The sequence below is a fragment of the Ambystoma mexicanum genome, chromosome 6q (genome assembly GCF_040938575.1).
Source record: "Ambystoma mexicanum isolate Mex_15411 chromosome 6q, UKY_AmexF1_1, whole genome shotgun sequence".
NCBI lineage: Eukaryota > Metazoa > Chordata > Amphibia > Caudata > Ambystomatidae > Ambystoma > Ambystoma mexicanum.
In genome coordinates this window covers 446,087,826-446,106,835 of record NC_090937.1, presented here as the reverse complement: position 1 = coordinate 446,106,835, position 19,010 = coordinate 446,087,826, and the positions used below count along the sequence as shown (strand labels likewise).

Sequence of the window (19,010 nt, the reverse complement as noted above, 5' to 3'; positions counted from 1 at the left end):
TTATTTTGGCTTTTGAAGATCTTCAGGTGGGACGGGAACCATTTGGGGAATGGTCCTTTGTGAGAGGATGCGGGACGTGAGGGGGTGAGAGGAAATAGTGAATCTTTATGCCAGGAGTCAAAGGATTCAATGGTTAATGGTATATCTGAGGTGAGCGGTATTGGTAGATTGTGTAGAAGGGCTTCAGCTAGGTCAGGGAGTACCTTGACTTTGTTCCTGCATTTGTGGTCATGTGTGCGGGCAGTGTGAGCCTTGCGTGGAGGTGGTGGAGTCTGGACAGAGAAAGGGATGGCAGAGTGGTCCGTCCAGATGGGCGGTTTGGGACTAGATACAGAGACGCGGTCATAGGAGCTGAAGATTGCATCAAGGGTGTGACCTCCACAGTGGGTTGGACCTGTGGCATGTCAGGAGAGGTTGAGTGCCTCTAAACTGTCGACCAAGGGTTGGGCCATGGAGTTGTTTTTTGGCACATCAAACCAGATATTGAAGTCCCCCAGTAGTGTGAATGTTGGGGGGCTTACTTGAATGGTAGCTAGCGAGTCACAGAGATTGTTGTCAAAATGTCTGTCATATCCGGAGGGTCTGTATATGAGTAGGAAGCTGTGAGTGTTGACAGTAGAGAGAGTTTCACTAGAAGGGAATCACAGTTAGCATTGCATGGCTGGGTTTCGATGAGCGAGATGCAGAACTGAGCTTTATAGAGGATTTCTTCTCCGCCACCTCTGGGGAATGTTGTTGTGGGAGATGAGCGAGTAGCCTGGGGAAAAAAGCCTTGTGCGCGACTGGTGCAAAATCGTCAGTGAACCAAGTTTCAGTGATGAAAATGAGGTCAAGATTGTCAGAGGACAGGAGGTCAAAGATGCTGTTTCTGTTTCTTGCCACGGAGCGGGCATTGGAAAGGAGGCAGGTGACTTCATGGGGCGTGGCAGTTTTCCTGACGCTCGTCGCTGGGAGGGCTCAGTTGGATTGAGAGGTGGTGGGTAAGGTGTCAGCCGTTTTGATATCAGGGGTGGTCGGAACAGTCTGGGTGGCTGAGGCTGACCGAGGTGTGGTAGAGGGGGTTCGGGACACAGGTGCTGTTTGAGTGGGGGGGTGAGTGGGTCAGGTCGGTGGGGAGCAGGAAGAGTAGGCAGGCGGTGGTAAATATTTGTGAGATGTTGTGCAGTGGATCATGGGAGGGAGGGTTGGGGGTGAGTGGTGCATGTGTGGTGTGTGGGGTCAGGCGAGTTGTTGAGTGTGGTACATGTCTGGAGTTAGGAGTTTAGGTGTACTGGGTGAGAGGTTGTGTTCAAAGAGGTGAAGACGGGGAGTGCCAGGTTGGGTGGGCCTGACGGCAGGGCTGGGAAAGGATGGGAGGTTGAACTGATGAAATAATGGCGAGGTATGGAGACTCGAGTGAGAGTGCCAGTCACCCTTTCCCTGTTTGGCTGCAAGAGGGGTGTGAGAGAGTGTCGGAGGGTCAGAGGGGAAAGCGAATGAAGCAACGGTTTTAGATAGGGCAAGATGTGCTACTTTGAGAAAAGGGAAAGGGGTTGAAGGAAGAGGTCTGTGGGTGGGGGTCAAGGAGGAGCTGAGGGTGGGAGATGAAGGGGTAGGGTGAGAGGGATTTGCAGGTGAAGCGGGGGGGAAGTCACTGAGCTGTGCGGAGTGCGGGGGGTGCAGAGGTCCTAGTGGGTCTGCGCTGTCAAGGAGACGCTGGGATTTTGAAGGAGTGGTTTTGGAGGTGAGGAGGTGTGGGATTGAGGTGGGGGATGGATGGAATGCGTGTTGGTGGAGGGTTGACAACGATGGTGCAACGTGGAGCTCTGGACGACAGTGTGAATGCTACTGCAGGGGTCAAGGGGGTTTTGACAGAGGCGGGGAGGACTGAGGTCGGGGAGGCAGATCTGGTCTGAGGGGGGGTTAATGCGTGACCGCACCAATGCCGGAATAGTGGCAGGTGGGGTAGTGGCGGGGGGCTCATGTTGTTTCGAGTGCCATAGTGCTCCTCTGGCTTGTGATTTGGAAATTGCGCAGGGGTGTAGGAATGGAGGGTAGGGAGTTGTTCTCAATGGATGCCCGGGAGGAAAGGGCGGGAGGGAGGGATGGGCTGAGCTGTGTGGGAGGTGGGTAGGAGGCGGGTGGTATTTGGCGCGCCAGAGCACTCCTCTGATCTTAGAGTTAGAGGGGGTATGGTGATTGGTGGGAGGGCGAAGGGGGTCATAGTGTATGGGTGTTTGAGTGCAGAGGTCGGAGATGGCGGGGTGAAGTGGCATGCAGGTAGGGTTCCGGAATGAAGGAGCTAGTACCGAGGACATGAGCCGGGTGGGGTGCAATAATGTTTGGCGGGGTGGAGATGGTGCGGAAGGGTTAGGGTTGTGGGGGCAGTCTTGGTTGTCGTGGTATCTCTGTCAGGCTGGGCAAGTCAGTCATGGTTGTGGAATGGGGTCGTGCAGCAGGTGAGCGATGTGGTGATCAGAGAATAACTGCAGATACAGAGGGTTAGGACAGAAGGTATCAGGGTCGATGCAGCTAAGACTAAGATAGCAGCAGATGTACTGAGACTTAATGCAATAGCAGCAGCTAGATTTAGGACACTTGGATAGAGGGAGAAAGGGGCAAAAACGCGGCGCAACAGTAAATTAAATAAGAGTAAGTGCAATATTAGTAAGTGCAATAACAGCAAATGGAGTAACAATAGATGTGATAGCAGCACCTAGAATTGGGACACCTGGATAGAGGGAGAAGGGCCTTACACAGGGGCATAACAGTAAATGTAATAATGACGAATGCAATAACTATAGATGCATTAGCTGGACCTAGATTTGGGACATCTGGGAAGAGGGAGAAAAGGGTCTATTACGGGGGCACAACAGTAGATGCAATAACAGTAGATGGAATAGCAGTAAATGTAATAGCAGCACCAAGACAGAGGGAGAAGGGCCCAACACTGGGGCACAAGTAAATGCAATACCAGTGTATGTAATAGCAGTAAATGTAATAGCAGCAGCTAGATTTGGGACACTTGGATAAAGGCAGAAAAGGTCTGGCATGAGGGCATAACAGCAGATAGAACAGCAGTAAGTGCAATAACAGTAGATGTAATAGCGGCACCTAGATTTGGGACACCTAGATAACGGGAGAAAGGCCTAGGTTTTACAGAATGGCAGGCAGGAATTAAATACACCTAGATTTGAGACACCTAGATAACAGGGACGTCATTTCAGCGAAATGACAGGGGTAGCGGAAGTGACATCCCATGACCCTTGATCTCTGATGACATCACAGGAAGTGATGTAATTTGACCCCACTCCGAAGTGACACCACGGGAAGTGATGGAACACGACCTTTCACCCCTTGACAAAACAATAAGTGGCATTGTTCCTAAGTGCACTACGAAAAATATGGTTCCGATATCACTGTTATGTGATAGACTTTTCATACAAGAATGGATTACCATATGTTTCGTTGATAGTGTTTATAGGCCCATGTTACCGAATTACTGTGAATGCAAGCAGACGTCCAAGGCCAAATGATAATGATGTGCGATTATATAGCACTTATGCTAACTTGTGCTTTATATAGAACAAATATACATACAATATCACCCAAATCAACCTGTGTAGGTACTCATTTATCAACCTCAGAAGGATGAAAGGCTGAGTTGGCCTTGCCGGGATTCGAACCTGCAACCTGCTGATCACACACACATCACTGCAGCGAGCGCTAAACACACTGAGCTACCTTGCCGGCTATAGCTATTTTACTGGCTATAGTAAAATGAGCAATTAGATGTCTGAATGTTCTCAAAGTCAGAAAGCAAATTACACTCTGTAGTGGATACCATTAACTGGTAACAGATTTAACACCAGGCCAGTTCATCTGCAGGTCTGGTGCAAAGTTGGCCACATGTCAAGCCTGCGTGGATCTACCTTTCAGGCTTCAGAGGTTGGCCTCACACGCCATCCTGTACTCTGGGCACTCGTTACCTCATACATGCAAACAAACATCCTGAACAGCATGCCATGGAGATAGGAAAGATAGACACATTACAACAAGGCACAATTAAATCAAGGGCCACTTTATGTGCTATGGTCAAACATTTCTACACTGTACACAAGCTTTTAGGACACCGAGATGGAATGTCTTGTGATGATCATAGCAGAGATAACAGCAGAAAAAAACATGCTGTAATTGCAACTTGCAAAAAGCAAAATACAAATCCCGAAATTGATGCTCAATCTACTCAAAATGCGTTTTGGACGTTTTTGTCTGCATTGTGAATTTGAGGTGTTTAAGAACAGACTAAATCAGTGACTCGCCCCCTGAAGAATGCGTGAAATACACCTTTGAGTCTAGCAATTATTGTATAGAATTCCAGAAAGACAAATTATTTGTTATTCCTATTCTTTCTTATTTAGGGTCATGGCTCAAAGTGGAACAAAGAGCCACATGGTGCTGCCCCAGCCCAGGAGCTTCTATTTTATACAAATATATAAATGACAACCCTGCTAGATAACGGGGGAAAGGCCTAGATTTCACAGAATGGCAGGCAGTCATTAAATGCACTTATATTTGAGACACCTAGATAACGGGGGAAATGCCTAGGTTACACAGAATGGCAGGCAGTAATTAAATACACCTATATTTGAGACACCTAGATAATGGGGGAAAGGGTTACACAGAATGGCAGGCAGTAATTAAATACACTTAGATTTGAGACACTTAGATAACAGGAGAAAAGGTCCCACCTCCCCGGCGTATGTCGGCCTCAGGAGGATTCACGAGATATGGCTCTTGCAACCACTCGTTCCCGGCCTCGGACCCCCAGGCACTCTGTCTTGAGTGTTTGAGGCCCGACCACCGCTGGGACTAGTATGCGGCCTGCAGTGCTTTCAGTCACAGGGCATTGAAGACTTGTTTGTCGCAGTGGAGGGAGATCTTCCACACTTCTCCTCCACCCCACCTTAAAGACTTATCTCCTGGACCTCTCGTCAAGACAAGGTAGGCCAGAGGTAGAACAGAGGTTCAACACGGCTCCACAGCACAGAGACTCCTTCTCTGTGGTTCCCACAGATCGGGGTTGCTCGCATTCAGGTTCTGGCACACCAAAGGCCTCTAAGGCTACCGGCTTCCAAGCCGAGGGGACCGGGGGCTCTTCCGGGCGATCCATGGATAGACCTGAAGCCTTCCAGGCTATCGGCTCCCAGGCTGAGGGGCACAGGGATCCTACCAGGCTGTCCACGGAAGGATGATCAGGCTCGTCCTCTTCTTCTACCCCAGAGGGTAAGGGATCGAGTGCCACTTCCAAGAGTCATTCCTTGGCTAGATCCAGCCCAGCTACCGGCACAGGTGCCGAGGGCCCCCAGCCTACCATAGCTCGCTCTGAGGCCATCACGCAGGGCATTTCGACTACCGGCCATCCGGCTGATGGCTCAGTGTCTACCAGAGGGATCTCTGAAGTTGACGCCTCAGCTTCCGGTGCAAGACCCAAGCTGTATCCTCCCGTGTCTGAGGCCTCTCCTGGCTCAGAGCCTTTGCTTCCTCCCTCCCAGGGCGTGACGCAAGGTTTCAAGATGGCGGAGCAGCATGTGGCGGAGCCTGGCAGGCAGGCAGCAATCTTGGATCCGACTCAGGGCCCGCCAGTGCTTTCGCCCATCGAGTGGGCTTTGCAGGATGATTCCAGCACCCTTCGCTGTGGAGTCAGCAGCAGATCCTACGGTGCAGGTTTTAGTCCCCTCAGGGGTAAATCTACCCATCATAGACTTACAGCTACACGTACCATGCGCCTCAGCGCTTTGACCAGGAGCAGTGGCCCAGTGCCTCGGAGGGCAGGGACCCTAAGGACCCGCCGGCTAGCGAGGACCGCTTCTTCGAATGCTTCCTCTTCCTCATGCGTTCCCCTCAAATGAAGGGGCTCCTGAAAGACATTGTGAATGAGGTAATTCCCCAGGTGGTGCCACCCTGGCCCCCTCCCCTGGGTACTTCTCCCATTCCCCCGGTTGATTCCGGTGCAGATCCCTCCACCAGTGCAGGTCCTTTTGGTCATACCGACACCTCCACCGCCTTCATTACCACCAACGCCACCCCCTCAACAGCCGTTGGACTTTTCTGCGGCTCCGGACCTGGGGGACCCCTACAGCACTCGTGTCCGAGTGCCCAGATTCTCCTCAGCCTGTGAAAAAGGGGGGATGATGACGGGGTCGATGATGATGCCCAGGATGACGAGCCCTCGGCATGCGTTAAGGCCTTTCATAACCACCTTCACGGCCTGGTGGAGTTCTTGGGGGTCCCTGTTCCTGAGTAAGCCCACCAGGAGTCGGGGCTGCTTGCATAGGAGTTGGGGAAGCGTATCACGGTCCAGTCTGCATTCCCCTTCAAAGGGATGTGCTGCAGTGGCACAGAACGTCTGGGAGAAGCCAACGCCCAGATGAACAAGAAGTTGGACAGCAGGTTCAGGTTGACGGACGGAGAGCCAATCCTCCTTGCCTCCCACCCGCAGCCCCATTCCTCTGTGGTGGCCGCGGCCTTGCTATATTATAAACCATTGATTTCGTCGTCTTTCTCCATGGGAGCCACCTCCAGTTGACTCTCCAAGGAGGACAAAGTCCTTGTGTCCTTAGGAAAGCGATGTTACTACATCTCAGGACTGCATCTGCGGCAGGCAATAGTGGACGCCATCTTTGCTGCGGCTAACCAGAAGCTGTGACGGGAGCTCAAGGAATTTCTGCCCGACCTCCCTTCGGACAAACAAGTGTCCTTCAAGGTCGGTCTGACAGATGCCCGAGCCATTGCGCAGGACCTCACGGAGTCTTCTGTCTCCCACATCGACACAGCCAGCAGAGGGCTGTGCATTGGGGTTGAGATGAGAAGGACCACGTGGATGCACGCCACAAGGTTTTCATCTGACGTGCAAGAGCAGATACTAGATCTGCCCTTCAAGGGCGTGGACCTTTTTCATTCGTCCACCGATGACAAATAAGAAAACATCCACTCGGACTGCCAAGTCCTTGGCCATCCTGGCAAAGCCTGGTCAGAAATCCTTCCCTCAATCCCAAGGTAGGACCGAGTTCAAACCCTGAACATTCTCTGGCTTCAAGGGGTTCAGAGACCACAGTACACAGAGGCCTGACAGGTTGTCCAGCGACAGCAGATGGAAGCAGCAGAGGACGTCACATGAGTTTTTCCGCTCCTCCGCCTCTGACGCCAAGAAGCAGTGAGTTCAGGGTCGGGGAACACAGCTCACCGGTGGGGGGGGGGCGTTTTGGCTCTGTTCCACGACACCTGGAAGCATCTTTTCAGCAACCCGTGGCTCCTATCTGTGGTCTCCACATGCTGCAGTCTTCCTCTTCCTCTGCCTCTACCATGCTCTCCTCCTCTTTGTCAGATCGGGTTCTCGGCTCTTTTATGGGAGAACCTGTCTCTATTGGAGATGCAGGCGATAGAACCAGCTCCTCTTGTAGACAGGGGCTCTGGTTACTATTCCCAGATTTTTGTGGAACCCATGAACAACCAGGCTGGCCTGAGGGTAGTGCTGGACGTGTCATTTCTAAATCTGTCTTTACAGCTGGAACGCTTCAAGATGATTACACCCATGCACATAGCCGAGTCTCTGTGTCCAGGGGACTGGATGTGTTCAATGGACTTCAAGGATGCGTACCTGCTTGTGCCCATAAATAAACCACATCAGAAGCTTCTGCAGTTCACGATGATGTTGTACCACTTCCACTACAAAGTGCTGCGCTTCGGCCTGAACTCGGCTACTTGTGTCTTCACGAAATTGATGAATACAGTTAAAGGCCTCCTCCGCTTGGAGGGCCATCACCTGTACCATTATCTGGATGACTTGTTGGTGAGGGTGGGGTCACCTGAAGCGGTGGTGCACTCGTGCCAGAAATTGGCGGATACCCTTCATCAGCTGGGATTTTCCTTCAACCTGAGAAAATCACAGTTATGCCCTTCTCAGTATCTGGTCTTCCAAGGGGTGCATTGGAACACTACCTTTCAGCAGGTATTCCCCATGCCCGAGAGGCTGATGACATTCCGCAAGGCGGTTTGGCACTTTCTGGCCAACTCAACGACCTTGGCATGGTGGTTCCAGCACATTCTGGGCCTGATGACCTCCTGCATGCTCACTGTACAGCACGCCGGTCTCAAGATGAGGCGCATCCAGTTCCACTCGGCGGCCAATTGGGATCAGGAGACGGGGTCTGAGGGGGGTGCTGTTGAGCAGCCCGGAAGATGGCTGCCTGGCCTCGAGCTCCGTGCCCAACTGCTGCGCATCCGCCATCATCAGCGGTATTACACATAATCCAATGACTGGACCCATCATCTGATGAAGATAAGATTTAGGGCTGCAGATAGACCCATCATAGAAGAAAATCAGTGCCCCACGGCCGAATCGGGACCGCTTTTCTGTTTCCCCGCCGGTGGCCTTGCTCTGCTGGTGCTCCGCCGGGCCGCGACTGGTGTCGCGAGCCCAGCCCCTACCCACTGCCGAAGTCGCGGCTCCTGCGTTGAAGACCTGGCCCTGGCTTGAGGGCGGAACGTCGGAGTTCTGTGGCTTGCTTGGACGGCCCCACTTCGCCCTCGCCCCCCCCCCCCCGGGACCACTGATCACTTTGCGGCTGGAGCCGCCTGAACTATTGGCCACCTACACCCCATTGCAGCGGCCGCCGCAGTTGAGGCCGCCCGACACGATCACGGCCCCCGGCCCTGAGCCCCGCTGCCTTGCTGCTTGCCGGCGCAGTGCGACCCGGCCGGCGGGTGGGGGCATCATGAGCCGGGAGGCCAATTCCCCTCGTCTGTGGCCTGTTCCAGCGGCTGCACACCCGGGCCCCTCCTCCCCGCAGCTCGAGGTGGGATCCGGTGACGGCTGGGGGCACTCAACGGGACGCATGATCCCACACCATCCCTGCTGCAGGTGAGGAGCTGGGGGGCTAATTACAGCGAACCCTTCACCCCCCCTTCAGTGCTCCTGGGCCTGGCCCGTACCTCCATTTCTACTGGCCCTAAAAACTCTGCGCTAGCAGCCCGGACTGCTCTCTGCTGCTTTGCCAGTGCCCCTGCGCCGCCCCAACTTCCCAGGTGCCCTTCTGCCTGGGGTGACCGCTTTGGGCCTGAACGCCAGCATATGCCTTGGCGCCCTACAGCGACGTCCCCCTCTCACAGCCTCCACGCCCTGGATGTGCTTGCCACATTGGAAGAGCAAACCACCCACTCTCTCTGGACCACAACTCCGCATTCAAGGTACTGCACCAGGTACTTCACTTCAGACTGTGCATTGGCGTACTCTCCACCTTCTCTGGCTACGCCACCTGGGGCTGATTGACTCACCCTACACTGCACCCCGACTGGCCTGGTCCCCGCTTGCGCCTCAGCGTCTGTTCACGATACCCGGTGTGGTGACTATTCCTGTCAACACAACTGGCATCCTAATGGCAATGCAACTCTGAAAACTATCCAACGCTGAGCCCCTACACCTCTGATCTGCCCCCTGGTGAGACGGAGAGCCCTCTCCCCCTACCGCTTATACACAAGTGTCGCCAGAAGATCCAACTCTCTCCAACTACACTGCCCACCGTGGTTGGCTCCGGCTTACTCCACTACTCTCTCGCAATATGTCAAATAGATCACGCGGCGCCAACAAAATGGGAGCAATGGACAAGTATGCCAAAACTGTTCCCAGGCCTGAGCAGGGAGGCTCTGCTTCGAGCCACGACGACGCGGATCCACTACTTGACCCCCCTCAGCCCGACTTGACAGCAATGATGGAGACCATGGCAAAGAACTTCGCCTCATTCCATGAGAAGCTTGATGACATCAATGCAAACGTGGCTTCCATGAGAACCAAACTAGACCAACACGGGACTAGACTAACTGAGGCGGAGACCAGAATCTGGTCAACGAGGACGTGGTGCACTCTCTACAGAACAGTCTCTGACCTGGTACGCGATATGAAACAAGTTAAGGCGAAATGCGATTATTTAGAGTCCAGATCCTGAAGGAACAACATCCGCATTGTGGGGGTTCCGGAGTCCGCCCTTAATGTTAAAATGGAACTGGCCATTGAAAAACTCCTCAGGGACCTTCTGGATAACCCCCCAGCTTTCACTGTTCTTCATGCCGAGTGACTTCCCCAGACATACTACCACATACTATGCCTGGCTTGTGAGAAGGGGGAACTGAGACTGGAGTCACAAGTCATCCGAATTTTCCCAGACTTCTCCGTTGGGGTCCAGATGGAGCGCAGGCAGTTCAACGATGTGACGGAGATGCTTAGGGAAATGAAAATTGAATACGCAATGCTCTTCCCGGCACGATTGAAATTCACCCACCGCAATAAGCTATACTTCTTCACGGTCCCGAATGAAGCAGTGAAATTTATCGAATCACAAATCCCTCTCTCCGACCTGGTAGACGAACTAATGGACAACGACTAAGGAGATGGGTGCCGGCCACCGTGGGTGAGCCCCCTCGGGCGTCACCAAGTATATCTACAAGTCTCCCTTCTCGATAAGCTGGCATCCAGTTAAACCAACTGTGTCACATTATACTGCGACATAAGCAGTCATCGCCTCCTCGCTCCCCGTGAGGCCCCTACTACAACTCACGTGGCCTTCATATTCATCACCCTTTGCCAGTCACAATTTATCATAATGGTTTCCTTGCAATTGAATTATCGATTACCACTGCATGTTCTATGGTGCTCCTTGCACCAATCTACTAGCTAAGTTGGGTACACGGCAGTGGCGACCCCCGCTGCAGTTGCAATGCCAACTCTGACAGATTATTATTGGTTATGCCCCAGTTGGGCTGATGGGCAGGCGCTGATCCACAAGTCAGTGAAATTCTCTTTGCGCACAAGCTATACAGACCCGGGGGGTAGATACGTGATCCTCCACTGCCTATTAGCTTACACAGAGTGCCTATTGGTGAATACTTATGCCCCAAATACAGATGCCCCTGAATTCTTCGACGAAGTAACCACCCTACTCATGAGATACATCGGGGTCCCAATCATATGGGGGGGGGACATGAACTTGATCTTAGTTAACGACCTGGACAGATCGGGCACCGCTAGCAGAGCCACGTCCCAAGCTGCCCACCGACTCCATACACACATGGCCACACTTGGCTTGCGCGACGCCTGGAGAACACGCGACCCACTCACCAGCGACTCCACATTTTACTCCTCCGTACATGATAGCCATTCCAGAATTGACCTATTCCTCATATCAGCCGGGCTAATGGGGAAAACATTGGACACATAGATACTAGCACGCACGCTCTCGGACCACTCCCCAGTGACGTTGGCGATCACACTGCGACCCGCCCTTCCTCACCACTCCACCTGGCGTTTCAAATCAGAGGCATTACATGACATAGTCTACAAGGCTGACATCCTGGCAGATATTAACATGTTTTTCGAATGCAACAAGCGCCATGACGCCCCTGATGGGACCCGGTGGGAGGCATTCAAGGTTTTTATCAGAGGTATGTACATCTCTAGGAGGGAAGCTGGGGTCCTAAAAGATATTAAAAACTCCCTACAACGTTCGGAGACTAAACTCAAGGAACTAGAGCGGGAATACATCTCTGCCCCCTCCCCAACCAAACTGACACAGATAAGGTCAGAACTGGAATCTTTCGAGTCGCATGCCCTGAGGGAGGTACAACATTACGCCTGGCCCATCGCGGCGCGGAAATACGGCGAGGGGGGAAAGACCAGGCCGCACTCTGGCCAGGCTGGCCCGAATTGAGGGGGGCAGAACACGAATCGACAGCATCAGGGACGAGGGAGGTATCCAACACTGGTCTGACCAGCTCATCCTGGAGACCTTCGCAAAATTCTACGCAGCCCTTTATGGTCCACAGCGCGAGCACAACCCCCATGACATGATTCTCCTACTTGACCAAATTCCCATGACTTATATCTCCCGCGCCACTAAAGAGCAGCTGGATGCCCCCATCACCCCCGAGGAGATAGCTGAGGTCATTTCAGCCCTACCAAAGGGCTGAGTCCCGGACAGCCTCACCTCTGAATTTTATCAAGAATATGTCGCCCTATTGACCCTGCGCCTACACGAAGTCTGGACCGAATCGTTCCGCCTAGCCACCCTGCCCCAGTCCCTACGTGAAGCCATTATAACTTTGCTCCCTAAACCGGGCAAACCCCCGGACGAATGTGGCTCCTATAGACCCCTGTCACTTATAAACACAGACACCAAAATATTTGCCAAGGTAATTGCGAACAGATTCCTCCCCACAATGACACATCTGGTCCACCCAGACCAAAACGGCTTTGTCCCTGCCCGCTCTACTGCCCTCAACATCCGCCGGCTGTTTAACGTCATGTCCAGAATCGATCCTAAGGCTAACGCGGTCACGGTCACACTAGATGCCCAAAAAGCATTTGACATGGTCTCCTGGCAATATATGTGGCCGGTACTGCAAAAAATGGGAATCAGTTCTCACATGCTATCCTACATCAAACTGTTGTATACAAACCCCGTGGCCAGAGTTCTAATGAATTCCCTAAAGTCGTCTCCCTTCACGCTCAACAGGGGAACGTGCGAAGGCTGCCCATTCTTCCCCATATTTGTGTTAGCCATTGAGCCCATGGCGGACAGTGTGAGGGACAAACATACCCGCAAGGGGATACGACTGCGCGACACACCCGAAATAATATCGCTATACGCGGATTATGTACTCCTATACATCAGGGACCCGTCCGTCCATCTAGACCCGATCATCCGCGATATAACGAAAATTGGCACATTTTTGGGCTTTACCATAGACTACACCAAGTCCGAGGTATTCCCCCTTACTGCTACAACCGCCCCAACTGTCATGCGAATTCCCACTTCGTTGGTCTCCAGGTGGCATCAAATACCTCGGGGTCCAGGTATCCCTATTAAGATCCTCGCTACTGGCTGACAACTACACTGCTACCGCGCAATATGTGGAGTCCAAGATGTCTAGATGGCGTAACCTCCCGTTATCCTTATCGGGCAGGCTGTCTCTAATCAAGATGATAATAGTCTCAAAGCTCCTATACGTATTCACAAATGTCCCGATCTGGCCCGGGAAGCAGTATTTCACAAACCTGCACTCCGTGTGCGCTCAATTCCTGTGGCACTCCAGCGCCGTTCGCAAGAAGTGGCAACACATGACTCTACCCTATGAGAAAGGGGGCTTCAATGCCCCGGACCTCACCCGTTATTGGATCGCCGCTCAAGCCCAGCATGCTGCACACTGGTATAAACACCTAGACCCTCCCCCCCACGTAAAACTGGAGATCCTTGCAAGTGAGGAGGTGAATATTATGTCCCTGATCCTTTATCACTCATACCAAACTGATGTTCCGGCTGATCCCGTAGCCACCACGATCATGGCATGGAAATTAATCCTGCAATCCCACCCCGAATGCCACCCGTATTACAAGTGGTTACCCATTTGGCTATTTCCGGGCCTCGCCCCCACACAGGACAAACTCCTCATGCGACACTGGCTAGACTTAGGGTATCGGGCGCTCTCTGACCTATTCCCAGAAGGGAAATTTATTACCCCGCAGAAATGGCAACCGGGACACTCAAGATCAGCCCTGGAGCTATTACAATATTTTAGCTTAAGAGCGGCAGTTCGGGCCATGTGGCCCTCATACCCAGACGAACCCCCTGACTCTCCCGAGATCTGCTATATATCTAACTCCACCGGAGGTAAGGGCATAAAATCCACCTTGTACAAAATGCTGATGGCAAAATCGGCAGATCCACTCCACAAACTGCGGGACACATGGAGCAATGCACTGGGATTGGTGATCACCGATGCCATATGGATCAAAATGTGCTCACATACACGCAAGGTCTCCTTCAACTCCAGATTCAGATGCATGCAATATAAGCTCCTTAACCGCTTGTATGACATCCCCCACAGGGTGGGGAAATTTGCACACAACCAACCCCACGTATGCCCGAGGTGCAGATCCGAAGAAGCTGACCATACCCATATGTTCTGGTCCTGTAGGGCATTGGCCCCATTCTTGGAGGCCGTGTTGGAGGACCTATCGGTGATTGTAGGGTTCCGGATTGGTCCTAATCACCTTACTGTGATGTTTGGGCTCTGGGAGGGGCATGGGGCTAAGAAAGCAGCCAAGTTTTTAAACGTCGGGCCATGGTGGCAAAAAGATGTATCTTACAGTGCTGGAAGCGCTGTTCCCCCCTTTCATTTGAGATGTGATTAAAGATCCTCACTTGGACGCAAATGTGTGAGGAGGGCTATATCAACTCCTTACCTACGAACTCCGGCTCAAAAAATGTGTGGACTGAGTTCTGTAGCTATTTGAACAATAAAGTTGACTTAACTGCTATCCTCGCCTCCGCCGGCGTAACAGGCGGAAACTTAACCTGGACTTTGTACAGACCCGCTCGACTCAATCCGCCCCCTCACCAATATGCCCCTTCACATTTCGTGCATTGCTTAGTTTAATTGTGAAATGCTGATTGCCGATGTACTGTGTTTTGTGCCTGCTGCTGTTTCTTGCCAATAAAGAAAAGTTTTTTTTTAAAAAAGAGACGGGGTCTGAGTCGGACAGGATCCCAATTCCACAGCTCCTTTTTCCCGATCTTCACTGGCGGCTGATGGATGGCAATGTTTCAGTAGGAGCTCCTTTTGCCCATGCAGAGGTTTCCCTGGTGGTGACAACGGACTCCTCTCTTTCGGGCTCGGGGGCTACTCTAGAGGGCAATGCGATTCATGGAACCTGGTCCAGGACGGAAGCCCTCCTACATATGAATCTGCTCTAGCTCGGGGCAGTTGGCCTTGCCCTAAAGGCGTTTTTACCCCTAGTCAGGGACAAGTCCGTTCTGATCAGGATGGACAATTCTACCACAATGTTTTACCTGAAAAAGCAGGGTGACATCCATTCCCCACCTCCTATGCATGCAGGCGGTTTCGATCTGGAAATTGGCCCTTACGGAGAGGATTTGGATTTTGGTAGTCTGCCTACCGGGGGACAGCAATATAGAAGCGCACCAGATGAGTGGTAGTTATGCAATGACTCTTTGTTGCCCCTGTTCCAGCGTTGGAGATTCGTGGACAGTGATTTGTTTGCATCCCCTCATAATGCCAAGTGCCCCCAGTTTACATCATGGGCAGGTCGGGAGTCTCTGGGAGACGCCTTCCAGATCTGTTGGCACGGCTGCCGGTGTCATGCATTCTTGCCCACCACTCTGCTCCAACGGACTCTCTGCAAGTTCCGGGCCTCGGTGGGTTGCAGCCTCATCCTGATTGCCCCCACTGGCCTTTGAGACCCTGGTTTTTGGATCTACTGCAGTTGTGCTCCCTGGGTCCCGTCCATCTTCCGATCCCCAGCAGGGACGTCCTGATGCAGCGGGGCGGGGCAGTGAAGCATCTGGACACAGTCAAACTCGCCCTTGCGGCCTGGTTCCTGATCAGCTGAGGCTTCAGCAGGCTCAATTTTCAGTTGACAACTGGGATATCATTCAGCAGGCCAGGAGGCCATCGACTCGGTCCCAGTATAGGAGCAAATGGACAAGGTTCGACAATTGGGCACGCAACAAGGGGCTGGACCCTGTCTCCTGTCCTTTGGATAACGTATCGGCTGTTTCTGTGCACATGGCTCATTCTGGAGCCCAGGTGGATACTTGCTGCACGTATTTAGTGGCCATCAGGGCTTACAAGAATTCACCTGAGCACGTGTTTTCGACAGCCAACCCGGTGGTTAAGGCTTACCTTAAGGGGTTAAGAATTTGTCCTCCAGTGCACAGGCCGCATCCGGTCTGGGACCTCTATGTGGCAGCCTTTCGAGCTGATGGCTTCTGTGGGCATCCGCTTGGTGACGCTAAAGACAGTTTTATTGGTGACTCTCACCTCTGCACGCAGGGTTAGTGAGCTGCAGGCGTTGTCCTTGTGTGAGCCATGCACCACGTTTCACAAAGAAAAGGACATCTTGCACACTCGCCAAAATGTCTTGCCCCTGGTGGACTTCCCATTTAATTTGAATCAAGAGATCTGCATGCCGGTGTTCTTCCCGAACCTGCAGTCGGGAAGCAGAGAGGGCCCTGCATTCATTGGACCTCAGGAGGGTCCTCAAGTTTTATCTCTCCCGGATGAAATTCTTCAGGAAGTCAGAGGCATTGTTTGTTACTTTTGGGGGCTCCTACCCCAGCTCTCAGGTCTTCAAGGCTTTTATCACTTGTTGGATGGTTCAGGCCATCTTGGAGGCATACACAGCTATGGGCAAACCTGTTCCTGAGGGGATTCATGCCCATGCGGTCAGAGCTAAGGCCACGGCCGTCGTATTTCAGAGACATGCTTCTTGGGATGTCATCAGCAGGGCAGCTACTTGGACCACTCTTGTCAGCCTTCTGTAGGCACTATTCCCTGGACACCAGCTCCAGGCTCAATGTTTCAGGCGGCGGTTTTGAAGAACATTTTCGCTTCATCCTTGTAATGAGGCAGGTTGTCACTGCTCCACCCTAAATTCTTGTTCGGTGGAATTGCCCACAAGAATGATGAAAGGGGACAGGACATATGAGTAATTAAAGTTACTCACCATAGTGACTAGAGTACTCGTAGTCCATAGTTCCCTAGTATCTAAGCGTCCAATGTGTTCAAAGGAAACTGAAGTGAGGCGCCGGTGGGTGGGCCTCGGCAGGGCGTTCCCATGCCCGAGGCCACGTCCCTGCGTGCTATACTAAATTTAAAGGGGAATCTCAATTTTTCGCTGCCAAAGGTTCCGGTACCATCCCCATTTTGGTGGACACTCACAAGGATGGAGGAAAGGGGACTATGGACTACGAGTACTCTAGTCACTACGGTGAGTAATTTTAATTTCCGGTGGGGTGGCCGGAATTACCTCCAGCCAAGACCTGGAGGTAATTCCACTACCCCGCCCACAAAAATTGCTGATATTACCGTCATCAGTATTACCAGTGCTCGTAATACCAGTAATTCCCCCCATGGAGTCCTATCGGACTTCATGGAATGAGGAGTAACTACCCTTGCTGGCACTCGTAATCCAGCGGTAATTCCGCCCGAACTGAGTGCCGGCAATGGTAATACCATTTGTTGGTATCCTGCCAGATTTACCAGTGGGATACCTCCAAACCTGTAATGAGGCCAAATGTGTCCTGTCATAACACATAATCTCTCACACACACATCCACCTGACCAAGGAGCCTCTAGTTCTGATCTGCTGGCTTTTCTCATTGAGGCCAATCTTTTACAGATTTGAGGTCAGTCTTTGACCTTGCATGTTTTTTCCATTCTTTGTGTCCTTTTGCAGAACATTTTAAGGCAGATAGATGAGCTAGCTATTCATAATGCCTTTAAGCAATACCCCTTTAATTCTGCCCCCAGAACCAGTGCCAGATTTAACTTGACTGTGCTACTCCTTGGTTGATCTTATTTGAGCATGCACTGTCACTGTATCTCAATATTCTTTTGCTTCTCAAACAGTTGCCATGAATTCTGAAAATCAGGTGCCGGGCAGTTACTGGCTGGTACAGCCTTGCACGGCAGAGAAGGATACTTTTGGATTAAAATATGCTATATTCCAAGCAATTAATTTGTCTTTTTTTTCATACTTAAATTATAACGTCACTGACAAGTTTACATTGCATACCATGGAGTATAACCCATTAACCATTTTCTAAAAATGTAAATATGTACCTTTTCCATCTGTGCTATTGCCACTGGTATTTGTAGCAGTTGGAAGGGATGGTATTTGTCCTAATGTATTCTCAGGTCCAGAAGACTTTCCGCTGGTGTAGCTTGAAGGGCTTATAATAGTGTTTGGGCTGATTGTGGCTGTTGATGAGTTCGTCTTTAAAAAAAAAAAAACATGAGATTAGCATCTCCTTTTATCTCATCACGTTGATACAAAGAAAGATATAACAAAGTTAACCATGAATTTGACTACTAGTTTTGAGGCCAGGTTTCCTATGATTTTGTACATAAAATATGTTCTTACTTCTTACGATACCTTTTACTTATGTTAACACTTGGATATGACCAATGCTTGCCCTACAAAGTAGTAGGTAGTTTACCCACATGTCAGAGTATTTAGGTAGCTCCAAGAAGGATAGACCAGATTTGACTGCCTTACTTTGGCCCATTTCCAAATCTGCATGGGCCTACTGAACCAGAACAAGGAAACCTACCTCATGTGAGAAACCAGGTGGTGTCTCACACACTAGTCCCTGGGCATTTGTCATCCAAGTGGTCAGGACACGGCCATCGCTTTTGGATCCAGTTCCTGGGGGTGGACCAGTGCGGTAGGATCACCTGGGTGAGGGGTCTTGGGGGAGTGGGACACCGGATGGTGAGACGCGGTATCCCCTTCCCTGTAACACCTTTACACCTTCCTACCAGGTAGGATACTTAGGAACTACCCCCCAATCCCTTCACAACACAAACACTTCCTCACGGATAGCCCGCTATGAGAGAAAACGGACTAACACCTGAGCCGTATACCTGACGTCTCCCAATACAATGGTCAGGCAGGGTCAGGCAATTACTGGCCATCACACACATCTGACTGACATTACACTTCCCCACACGGATAAATGGCAGAGCACGAGAGCACACTCTGAGCGAGGCAAAGCACACGAGGAAACAGCAGTTCCAAGATGGCAGTTTAACAGAAGGAGGAAGACGGCGAAATAGAATGGGATCACAAAGCAGGAAGTTCCCTTGACCTTTTCGACAACAAACAGTTCCTTCTATTGAAACCCTGAGAATAGAAAGCTTAAGACCAGGAAACCCAGCTGAAGAATCCTGTATTGTGTGTTGGAAGTACCTGGGGCTCTCCCGCATCGATAATCAAGGTGGGGACAATCGGCAGATGCCGTGGTACTGTCCTTGGCTCCAAAAAGAAAACAGCATCAGTGAAATCCACACAGCCGATGAGTTGCGGAGACCGATACATGACCGGTCTGTGTTGAAGGAAAGGTTGCAAGCGGCTCTTACAAAAAACATAGGGTCGACCCATGGTGTGGGTGTGG

The 19,010-nt window shown here is 51.6% G+C and overlaps 2 protein-coding genes across 2 annotated transcripts in view; one reads left to right on the top strand and one right to left on the bottom strand.

The window, feature by feature from the left end:
- IFT74 (intraflagellar transport 74) overlaps nt 1–19,010 on the top strand; it is a 1,698,810-nt gene that overhangs the window by 640,301 nt on the left and 1,039,499 nt on the right. The gene's annotated exons all lie outside the window — the stretch shown is intronic.
- The window catches only part of LRRC19 (leucine rich repeat containing 19), a 241,973-nt gene that overhangs the window by 99,065 nt on the left and 123,898 nt on the right, over nt 1–19,010 (bottom strand). The window contains exon 3 of the mRNA XM_069630924.1: nt 17,677–17,830. Coding sequence (XP_069487025.1) covers nt 17,677–17,830 — 154 coding nt within the window. The remainder of the gene's footprint in view (nt 1–17,676; nt 17,831–19,010) is intronic.